This window comes from Carassius gibelio, chromosome A1 (assembly GCF_023724105.1).
Source record: "Carassius gibelio isolate Cgi1373 ecotype wild population from Czech Republic chromosome A1, carGib1.2-hapl.c, whole genome shotgun sequence".
Taxonomy (NCBI): Eukaryota; Metazoa; Chordata; class Actinopteri; order Cypriniformes; family Cyprinidae; genus Carassius; species Carassius gibelio.
In genome coordinates, this window is record NC_068371.1 from 14,182,913 (window position 1) to 14,195,080 (window position 12,168).

Genomic DNA, 12,168 nt, shown 5'->3' on the forward strand with positions numbered 1-12,168 from the left:
AGCAGAGAGACTGTTCAAGTTTTTTATTTTACTGTTTGCTTCGCGATGAGGGGAATAAGACACAATTCACCCCAAAAAGATGCTAACACATTGTTTACCGTGAAGTTGTGTGCGGAACAACCAATCAAAACTGACTATGTTAGTTGACCAATCAGAACACAGTATGTTACCGAAAGGTGGGGTTTAAGGAAACTGAATCTTTTAAACAGCTTTGCGCGAACCGTTTGGGGATCTCTGAGAATTGAGGTCATTTTAAAATGATATTTTGACAAAATGACAATGTTTTTTTAACCCTGGATGGATTTAAACCCGTTGTACAGGACTTATAAACAGTGATAGGAAGCTTAGAATTTTCATCTTACTGGGTCTTTAAGAACAAAATTTGAATTTAGTTTTTCAGCCATTTTGACAGCCCTAGCAACCACCTAGCAACATTCTGGTAATTATCCACAACACCATAATGCTTAAGTACACAGTATAAACCAACTTAAAAAGAAAAACCCTGCAACCATGCTAACAATTATTCAAAACACCCTAGAATAACTGTTTATTATAACCCTACCAACACCCTAAAACATAGAGAATTATTCAGTACACTCAAACAGCTGCTTATTAATCAGAGCTTTGTTATTAACACCCTAACAACCAATCAAGAAAAAAATAAAATAAAAAAATAATAATAATTTAGCAACATTAGCAATTATTCAGAAAACCCTAGCAACTGCTTTAACACCTGAGCAGCAACTTTAGCAGGCACCTAGCAACATTCTTCAGACTACGCTAGCAGATGCTTATTAACACTCTAACTAGCAAACAAAAAAGTAGCATTTCTTTAATAGCATATTAGTGATAATTCAGAAAACCCTAGCAAATGCTTATTAACAACATAATAGCAACAACTTTAGCAACCACCTAGAAACGTGCTGGGGATTATACATAACACCCTAGAAACTTCTTATTAACACTAGCAACAGGTTGGAGATTATCCAGAATACCCTAAAACCCCACCAACCAACCAGTAACCACCTAGATCTCCCTAGCAAGCATTTAAAAAAGCATCCCCCTAAAACCCCACACCCAACACCTAGACCAAAACAAGCACTGTGTCCTGGAACACTGTAGTGTTGTGGCGCTCAGCTCACTAGCAGTACAGATGGCTGTGTGGAGATCTAGAAGCAGTTTAAACTGTTAAACAGATGCAGCTGTAATAATGCGAGCAGGCGAATGGGTGGGTTTGGTGGTCTGGGATCAAAACAGCAGTCTCAGATCCAGAAGCCAAATGGAAATATTTATGGGATGAGTAAATTTGTCACCCTGCTGCTTCGCTCCGCTACCTTGTAAGACATCAAAGAGATGCGTTACAAAGCAGACATACAGAGAGGAGGCGGCAAACAGAACAACAACCACTACATACCTTATCTTAAAGCCTCAAGCTAACCTTTCATTTGTAAATGGATCAATTTACAATGTACGCTAAAACATTTGTCATGATTTATTACATGCAATTGCCTAGCAACAATCCAGAACAGCCTTATTCGAAACTTTTTCAAAACCTAGCAAACAACTAAAAGAAGAAAAAAATAAAATAAAAACACGCAAAGCACCCTAGCAATTCCCTACGCAACACCCCAAACATCGCTGCAACAGTCTAACAGCGTCCTGACAACCACCAGAAAACATTAGCGACTGCCTAGCAATGTCCAAACTCTTTCCTACAAAACCTTAGCTACTGCCCAGCAACTATTAACAACACTATGGCAGCTACAACTAACAACTACCTAAAACACCCTAGTAAACGCTTATTAATGACTTGCAACTGATCAGGAAACCTTATCAGCACTCAAAACACCTTACTTTTCTAGTAACCACCTCACCTACAGTACCCTAGCAATCTTCTAGGAAAGCTACAGCAACCCCCAGATAATACTAGCAACAACGAACATCTCATGCCTCGAACATCTTTGCAACAGTCTTAAAATGCCCTAACAACTACCAAAAAATAAAAGCAACTGCCTAGCAACAGATCATTGTAGTAATGTTCATAAATGTTCCTATAAATCATTACAAAAAATTCTCTATTGACCATTAAGAACCACTTAGCAACTGCCTAGCAATGCTCCAACAACTACAGATGACGCTTAGCAACCATCTAGCAATGCTACTCAACACCCAAACATCTTTGTTACAGTCTAACAATGCCTTAACAAGTGCAAAAAAAAAAAAAACCCAAAAGATTTGCAACCACCCAGCAACAATTGGGAATTCCTTAGCAACTGACTAGCAATGCTCTAACTAGGGTTGGGTATCGGGTTTGATTAGGGCTGCTCCGATTACGATCGGCCGATCGTTATGCGCATCTCGTCAGTAAAGCAAGTTCTCTAATCAGCGTTAAATTCCATCAGGTGTGTGATTTCACATAGAGCCGCTGTTACTACACAGAGCCGTTGTTAAAGGGGGGGTGAAATGCTATTTCATGCATACTAAGTTTTTTACACTGTTAAAGAGTTGGATTCCCATGCTAAACATGGACAAAGTTTAAAAAATTAAGTTGTACGTTTGAAGGAGTATTTCTGTTCCAAAAATACTCCTTCCGGTTTGTCACAAGTTTCGGAAAGTTTTTTTTGAGTATGGCTCTGTGTGATGTTAGATGGAGCGGAATTTCCTTATATGGGTCCTGACGCACTTCTGCCAGAAGAGCGCGCGCTCCCGTATAGCAGAGCACTGAGAGAGGCTGTGCAAAGACAATCACTGATCAGAGCGAGAGCGTCGCGAAATGTCAAAAAAGGAGTGTGTTTTTGGTTGCCAGGGCAAGACAACCCTGCAGATTACCAAAGAAAAAACAGCATTAAGGGACCAGTGGATGGAGTTTATTTTTACAGAACATCAACAGAGTTGTGCAAGTGTTTGTGTTTGTTCTCTGCATTTCTAAAATGCTTGTTTTACAAACAAAGCCCATAGGGGTGTCCATGGTTAACCGGTTAACCGATTAACCGTTAAAAATTGCGTAACCGAGTGAAACATATTGCTCGGTTAAGTGACGTCAATGGCGTGCATTGAATTTAGTTGTAATACATTTTTGCACCACCAGAGACCGCCAGAGCGCTCCCAGACATTTGTAATGTCCACAAGAAGAAGTCATTTTTCTAATATGAAGCGGGCAAAAAAAAGTACAGCGTTGGAGCACTTTAAAATTGAGAGTGACGGGGCAAAATGCAAGTATTGCAATACAGTGCTTAGATATACTTCAAGTACAACCTCGTTGTTGTAATCTCAACAGCCAACACCCGGGCATCATTAGGCCGGTCAGGACTCACTGGATGCGTGGCGGTGAGCGAAAGCATCTCAGCTGCGTGCCGTGTCTGTTTTTAATTCGGCTCCCATGTTAACAGGTTAGAGCTTGCCGACTGCCTGCGTGAGACGCACGGCTCAGGCGCGGCTCGACGCGTGCATGCTAGAAATAGAACTGACGCCTTGTTGGAAGCGTTTCCAGGCAAAATATAATAGGAAAATATGTTTATATGTCATTTTGTACACAAATACATATTAATTCATGACATTTTGATATTTGAAAGTCTATAGGTTGACATAAATTCAGATATAAATGTAATTTAAAAAAATAATTATCGATTTTCAAATATTGTACCTGTCAAACATATCATAGTCATAGCCTTAGCGAGGCGGCCTCGGAGCCTGCTTGTTACCTTCGCCGAAACACGGAAAGTTACATAACCATTACTAGAGCCTGTTCCTTTATAACATAGCCAAAGGTCGGTGTATATTTGCTTTATACGTTTTAGGCTTATTCTCAAATACAGATTGTGTTAGTGGGCGGGATTATTAGGTAGTTTTAATAGGACAGTTTGACCGGTGAGATTAAATTTTGTCGGACATTTTTTTTTTTTTTTTTGGCCAATGTCTGGAAATTACCGGACAACGGAAACCCTGGCGCACACTATGGTTAACCGATTATTAACCGCTAAGGGCCTCGGTTAACGGTTAATGAAAAACTTGAAAACGTGCAGCCCTAAAAGCCCAGTTTGACGGATTTGTATATCGTTTATTTCTTAAGGATGATGCAATCCCAACGAAAAAGGGTCACAATTGTGTGCTGGAACCACAGGCGGTGAGTAAAACTGCTTAAAATATCTCTGCCTCCTTGTTAGTGCGTCCGCCTCCCATCGGAGACCCGGGTTCGAGCCCCGCTCGGAGCGTGTCCTTGCTGCTGCTGCTCTCGTTCAGTTTCAGCCTTCACAGCTGTCACAGCTTCCAAACGCTCTCAACGCAACTGGCGCTCGTGATTCTTTAGCTCCGCCCACTTGTCACGCCTCCAGGCGCTCGTGTTTTTCCGGGAAAAATCGGTACAGACTATCTTTCTCTTATGAATATAATAAAACTAAATACTTTTTGGAGTTATGAAGGATGCAGTACTACTCTATAGGTACTCAAGATTAACATGATATTGAGTGAAAACGAGCATTTCACCCCCCCTTTAACTGAGAAGCTACGTTCATTTTCAGCATTTATTTGCGCATCTTCTCAGTTAACAATCTTCTCAGTTAACAACCGAGCCCATACGACGAGGGCGAATGCCTCTTCATGGGCCTGGTGTAAAGACACATTTATTTGAGATGCTTTGCAGATGGCTGGTCCTCACAGAATACTTTTGTTAGGTTTTACAAGTTGGATGTGCTGTCTTTGGCATCTCAAGTGCTCAAGTCACTAACCTCCCTATCTGCAATTGGGGTACAGTTTGTTACTGCATATAGCTGTTAACACTGTGCCAGACTATGTACAGTTTAATATGTGCATTTTTGTTACGTAAAATCCATGGCGCTTCCTTGCTCCTGTTGTTGTGTCTGTCCTGTATTAGTGCAGCTTGTTTATTCTGGCCAGGTATGCTTCTTTAGTACACTTGAGTTAAGATGCTAATTGGTCTAGCTCAAACTATCAGCTATGGGCTTCCCTTGCAGCATCACTATTGATTGGAAATTAATATAAAATTTCAATAACAGCTTAAGTCACAGCTGGAATGTCCCAGATAATCAATTAGACTTAGATTGAGGTGTTTATTGTTACCTCTTTTCCATCAAGGCAGTCTGAGTGCTGGGTCAGAGCCAGAGCCTAGTTTCAAATCAGTTCTTTGTCTTATCGACAGCCAAAGCACCAACTACGAACTAGGAAAAGTGGTTCATAATTAGCACCAAAACATTGCTGGTCTAGAAGACGGTGTGCTGTGGGAGTGATTGGAAATCGAGCATAAATTCACATTATGCTTCTGCATCACTTTCGTTGTGATTTGGTGTCGTTCGCTGATTAGTCTGCAGAACCTGTTGTGTTTGGCGCTGCCATGCTAGCATTACTGGGAAAGACGAGAGTAAGTCCTGGCTCTGTGGTGGCTCTCTAGCCATGGAAAGGAAAACCGGTTCTTAGAAGGCTTGCCAGTTGAACCAACTGCAAATCGGCAACAGCACTGGCTCTGAACTAGCACCCGGTTCATGCTGGCGGAAAAAGGGTAATGTGAAGCTAATGCCGACACAAAACATCCTGAAAACACAATGGCTATATGAGATTGCTCGAGTATTTACAGTCTTACCACAGTTATGACCTCCAGATCCTTCAGATACGTCCTCTCTGTGGTCAGGAGCTCTTTGGCGATAAAGTACGCTTTATCAGTCGGAAACCTCTGTGACCAGAAGAAAGAAATAATTTAATTACATTGAATAAAATTTCATTAAACTTAATTAAATTATTGAAAAATGACAAGGGCATACATTAAATTAAATTAAACATTCACAAAATAATGCCAGGAAATATTTATATGAAATCAAAACAGGATTTTTGAAGATTTAAATAGATTTCCGCAAATATATATATATATATATATATTTCTACATAATTATTTATCAGAAAAGAAAAATGCATATATTTGCGGAAATATATATATATATCAATGGACATTTTAGTCCAATAAAATGCTGTTAAATCACATGCCAACAACTGATGGCAAGTAGCAAATCACAAGACAACACCTACGACAAACCAAACTTGACCCTGCCTCGCACACACACATACACAACGACATCTTAGTAAACTCTCACTGTTTATTGAGCCGCTCACTCCACTGCTAAATAATTTGCCCTAAATAGAATGGAATTTGGGTTGAGTTTATCTAGGTCTCCTATTCTGAGACGTCCACAGAGACACTAGACCACAATGCAGTGGCACTTCAGAAGACAAAATGCTTTTAAAACAGCCTTTCCACTTTTCATTGTAACCTTTATTTGTCTGTTTTTTTAAACTAATGTTGTGCTATTCTCGAACACTGTTCCCTCCCCCTCCTCAAAAGACAAACCTTCCTCCGAACCTCGTCCTCGTCGTCTGTGCGGACGAAGCCAGTGTCGGTCAGTAAAGGGGTGGTGAGAGGAGAAGGCTGCCGTCCGTCTGGACTTTGGCCTAGCTTAAGACTCTGTTTCTGGCCGTTCATCATCACTTGGCTTGCAGACGAAGACTCGCTGTGCTGTGGGCTCCGAGAAACTGGACCTACAGGAGAACAGGAAGGTCATGCTGAAGCATTGACATAATGTGAATTGGGTTATCAAATGTCAATGGACTAGTTAGACCTAATACATATAGTAAATGGAATCAAGAATTCAACAAAGTTCAAGGGTTCAACATGCACATTTTGTAAAACTACCCTGTTGAAAAAAAAGCAGCTAACTAGTTACCAATAAGCATTTTAGATGCTAGTATCACCACTAGAAATCTTCACTAGCAAGACTTCTTGGTCATCAGTTTTAACAAAAATCTCAATTTTACTGGTATACTGCATGGTTTACCAGTAAGACCAGCACCAACCAGCTTGAACTATCTTGCAACTTCATGTCAATCTCAGTCTTTTCTGCAGGGTAGTTTTGACATTTTATTTCGAGAAATCATCGCTAAGGGGTAAAGTTGCACGACACACTTTGTGTTTGGAAATGAACTAAGGCTGACAGCAGCACATCGGGATCCAGACATGAGTGAGTCACACTATCCAAATCTGGGATTTCTGCCTGAGGACACTGCCGGGATATAGAACACATTCCTTGGATGATGGGGAAATCTTCAGACCACTACATTCACTACACAAGTACATTCACATACTTGCCCGAAAACATTTCGTGTCCTATGGCTTGGCGTGAATGGGATGCGACATGCAAATTCATTTCAATGCACCGAGTGTCCACAGTGCAGCCATTATTGAGGAAGTTGGAACAGCCGCATATCTGGTGACAAAGGCCTTGTGAAGTCACGCACACATGAAAACATGCAAGACAAACAACTAAACGACTACAGCTACTCTACCACGAAACAGGACACATGAGGGGGGGCGCTAACATCTACGGGCTTCGAGTAAACGTCAAGAGCCCCACTTCACAAGTACCAAGTTTTATTGCTAATAATACACATTCATTTACAATGTTAAAGTGTTCCAGAACGAATAAAACCAAAGGTTTAAAAACAACAACAACAACAGACATCAATCGTACAGAACCTGTGAACAGGCATCGAGAAAGTTAACAAGCCTTGAGACTTCAGAAAATCCATTTATAAGTGCTACAGGGCTGCAACAGAGAGGAAGAGTTAAAAAAGGTGTACTAAGGCTCATGGGCGTGACCCTTCCATTGCTAACCTGGTTATTTAGTCTAGTGCAGTCTACGTTAGGCAGTTTGTAAACACATTACAATTATGGTTAATCATTTTGCATATGTGCCACAGTGATTACACTGTTAATTATGAGTATTTTTAAAAAAATCACAGTTACAGTATATTACACAAATATATCTGGACCTTTTCAGGTACATCAGCAAAATACATCTTATGAAATAATCAAGAGATCACAGCTTGAAAGGAGTGAATCATTCAATATTGCTGCAGTATTCTCGTAATAATAAAACCTACAAAGTTAAATCACATTTTAGTGTAATTTACAAAAACCTATGAAGGCTACCTTGGTCACTGATAGATTACAGATCATTGGGAACACTGGGTGGGTAGAATTATTTACAATCAATAAACAGTGGCATAAACTGACACTTTCCAATACATATTGTACAATTTTATTTAACAGACCCAAAAACTGCAGTGGTCTTGCGAACGGCTATTGAGAACACTTTCCAAATCCTTTCACTGACATAGGATCGCCATGCAAAAGTTTAGAATATTTCTCAAAAGGAAAGTTGACTTTGGGAAATTAAAACAAATTACATCAAAAATGCGTTTCCTAGTGAGTCAGAATGCAATAACACATATGCAAAAAAAAAAAAAACGAGAGCATGGAACTGCAAAAACGTCTGGATAAAAGATTGATCATAAGTTTAAAGAAATATTTAGGGCAGCCCTTTGAAACCATCGTTATCTATTTAGACTTCACATGCTAATCCTCAAAACAAGTTTATTACTCACATTCTGTCCAAATCTCACCTTCATCCAGCTCTACTTCAAAAGACTACTGCATTTTAAGGGTCCCATGTCAATGCAAAGTCTTTTACACATTTGAAAAGGACAGGGCAGCAAAATGCTGAGACAAAGACAGGTTGACATGCTTCCAAGAGAGAGGGGAAAAAGACAAGTTGAGGCATTCCAGAAATACATGCTGCTAGAACAGTGATGACACTGGGTAAAAGTAATCTTAAAAAAGGTCTTAAAAGTAATGCAACCTGAGCACAGGTTAATATACTTACAAACCAAGTGTACATCAAGCATTGCAAACGCGCCACAAACAGATGACATTGATGAGGCGTGCCAGAGATACAGTGGTTTGTAAAAGAAAGAAGAAATTAAGCAGCAAAGCAAAACAAAACAAAATGAGATTTTTTTTTTAAAGGAGTGATGCATGCTGGGAAATGTGCAAGAAAATTTGACAATGCCACCAGACTGGCACCCCATGTAGAAACACCAAAGATAAAGAACTTGGAACTTCAACCAGTTTGAAAAATAACAAAGCTAGCATGAAGCCATCATGGTTGGATGAAAATCTTTAACATGCAAGATAAAATGCTAAACCATTTACTGTTGCTTATCTCATGTTATGCCAACACAATCTCTTAATTTATCTGATATATCATCCAACACATCCTACCAGTATAATCTGTTTTTATGACAACACAAGCTTATTGTTGAACTATAGACACATTTATCCATCAGAATTTAGAAGAACTTGAAATTAGCTAGCCTAGCTCTGACAAAATGTCAATGCCACACAGCAGAGACACGCTCAAAACTTTCATATCTTGAACATCTTTTGTCATATCACCTCTATTTTGGCAATAGCATATTGCTATTGCATAAAGAAATTAACTCTTGACATTAGATTCTGTAAGATGCGGTTATGGCTAACAGAAAGGTATTTATAGGTTGAGTAAAGGCATGGCATCTTTCAGTATATTTTTGTAATTCTTTGTTTCTACAAGAAAGATAAAGAAATCTTTCACAATGTTTGGCAATGCTCAATGACTAGTCAATTAGTAAGCAGTACTATGGGTAACCATAATTAGATTTCATTCTCTACATTTACAGACACCGCACTTCGCAGTAGGGCCTTCAACTCCTCAATCTAAAGTTAATCTTTGTAAGAGTAATAGTTATGAATTGTGCATATTTGAAAAAGTATTTCATCAGGCAGAACTCATTCTTCTTTCTCCAGATATTGCAAAAATACCATCATCGCTAACCTTGTTAATCTTGTAATGTTTAATCTTTCCACTAGTGCCACCAAATGTAATTCTCAAACACTGCCCCATCTGCCAAAACAGATAGTCATGCCCCAAATTGCGACTGGTTAATGCTATGTCAGGTCATGCCATGTCCATTTGGTGCCACCGATGGCACAAAAACTACACAACACACTGTCCCTTGACTGGGCCTTCAAGCAGCAAAATTGATGTACAGTCAACCAGTAACCATGCTCACTTCATCTTCTCTAGCAGTTGAAGAATTGTGCCACATCTTCATCATTGATGGGATAACTGTAGCCATCTTCTCCCCCCTGACCCTCATCCTCCAGTTGGAGACTGCCAAATGAGACCTTGCTTCAGGGCATAGGGGAGGAATTGACCGCCCCAGGGTTTCCAAAGACTAGGGGCTGACTGAAAGAGTTGCTGCCTGCATCGGATTCGGTATCACTAGACTCCGTTCCACTACTAGTGGAACCATCAATCATATGGACTGGGCTATTGTGGTCATTAGCACTGAGTCGGCTTCCATACAGTCTCTGGACATTGCTGGATCTAGCTTGGCTAGATGCTCCAAGCCCATTAGCAGCCACACGGCGTTCAAGGGCAGCCATGCGTTCAGCTCTTGAGAGCACTGATCGGGGTTCATTAGCTGGGGTTGAACCTAACTGACTCAAAATCATGGGATCTGTGTCGGAGCGGTTACGCATGCCATTTTGGAGTTTCTGCAAGTGTGGGGATCGACTGACAATTGGGGAGTAGCTCCCATAATGTTGAGGCTCACTCCCAGATCGGCCATTGGTAAGGTAATGGTTACCGTCATCCCATCGTCGACGACTGCTATAGCCAATCTGCTCTGGATGATTCAGGGAGTTGGTTTTGTGAAAACTGCTCATCACCGGACTACAGTTTGCACTCCGGGAACCAAATAATGGACCGGAAGGTGACACCAGACCACGTCTATCCATTCCTTTAAACAATTCATCCACCAAAGTACTACTCAGGGGTAAAGCACGTGGTGATCCATTACCAGAAAATGGCCCATTAGACAATTGACTACCGTTAAAGGTATCTGAACTTTGACCCAACCAATGGCCGGTCAAAGAAGACTCCCTAAATCTAGACTTGCTTGCCCCTCGTCCATTGTGCCGACTATTTCCATAACCATTACTCTTGCCTGCTGTATGGCTGGTTGGCCCAACCTCATCATTGTCATGTGTGTGGGAGTGAGACCTAGTGACACGGCCTTTCACCACATCATATTCGCTATCTATGTCACTGCAGTCGATGTAAGGTATTGAGGAGCAGCTACCCTTGGCAGCATGCGATGCTAGACCTGTGCTCAGATGCTCGGCCTGCTGCTTGGTAGGAGATGGCTTTAATCGATTATCCGGCTCATCGGTGGTCCCATTTCGGCATCCATTGGTATGTGAGGTTAGACTCCCAGTGTAACGCTGGAGAGCTGGGTTTTCAACAGTCACTTGGGCGTGCCCAATAGGTGAGTCCATCTGATGTCCTGAAGCACTGGCATTCCTCTGCAAGATGTAGAATGCAAAAGATTAGGGAAACAAAGACGATGAGAGGCATATACTGACCACTCCCAACACAGGCAATTTAAAGTCAACAAGAAATCACATTTGCAAGCCATTTTACACTGATGTTCTGTCTTAGAACCGAAGTGGACCAAGTTACCAGAGATAAAGTTATTACATTTTTGTTACATTTTTGAATCATTAGAAACACTGATGATTCATTCATTATAGGAACAGGAATGTGGATTAAGAAAGTAATTGGGGTTGATTTTGATGTTGAATTGCATAATATTGGATTATTTCAATGCACTCCTACTGTGTTTGTACACTAAGATACACTCACCTCTCCTTGACCCTCGGCACATAGCCTGGGTGGGAATGGAGAAAGACTGCTGTTGGACTGGATTTTACTGTGTTTTCTAAGGATGGAAGATTGGAAATTATTAGTTTTAAGGAGTTGTATTATTCTTTTTTTTTCATAGGGGATCTTCACACTTATTTCCACTCAGCTGCTTTATGGATCTTACATGATTGGAGTACTGTACGATAAGGAAAAGCCATTGACTGCTGCTTATTGACTAGAATGATACTGCTAGACAACAACTAGATTTTTACACACAGTGCTTAAAAACCTTGATGCTACTGTATGTGATGTGAGTGTAATGTGGGTGGTTGCTAGGTGTTTTTAAAGTCACTGCTAGGTTGTTTCTTGGGTGGTTTCTATGATGTTTTGAGTGATTTTTACAGCATATCTATGTCAATTCTAGTGTATTTTGATTCATTTCTAGGCCTTTGCTTGTTGGTTTCTAGGGTGCTTTGGGTGATTTTTAGGAGGCATTGCTAGGTGGTTTCTAGTAGTGGTCAACTGATGTAGCGATATTTGGCATTTTTCAAATATCAGCATCAGCAGATAAGTTTGTCTG

At 40.5% G+C, this 12,168-nt stretch overlaps 1 protein-coding gene across 3 annotated transcripts in view; it reads right to left on the reverse strand.

The window, feature by feature from the left end:
* LOC128010551 (FERM, ARHGEF and pleckstrin domain-containing protein 1-like) overlaps positions 1-12,168 on the reverse strand; it is a 93,337-nt gene that overhangs the window by 16,907 nt on the left and 64,262 nt on the right. Inside the window, exons 12-15 of one of the 3 annotated variants that reach the window (XM_052593041.1) lie at positions 11,589-11,664; positions 11,050-11,248; positions 6,353-6,540; positions 5,594-5,683 (exon numbers count right to left, since the gene is read on the reverse strand). In XM_052593041.1, coding sequence (XP_052449001.1) covers positions 5,594-5,683; positions 6,353-6,540; positions 11,050-11,248; positions 11,589-11,664 — 553 coding nt within the window. Of the gene's footprint in view, positions 1-5,593; positions 5,684-6,352; positions 6,541-11,025; positions 11,249-11,588; positions 11,665-12,168 lie in introns of all 3 variants that reach the window. The other 2 variants (XM_052593034.1, XM_052593028.1) reach the window with 2 other exon arrangements.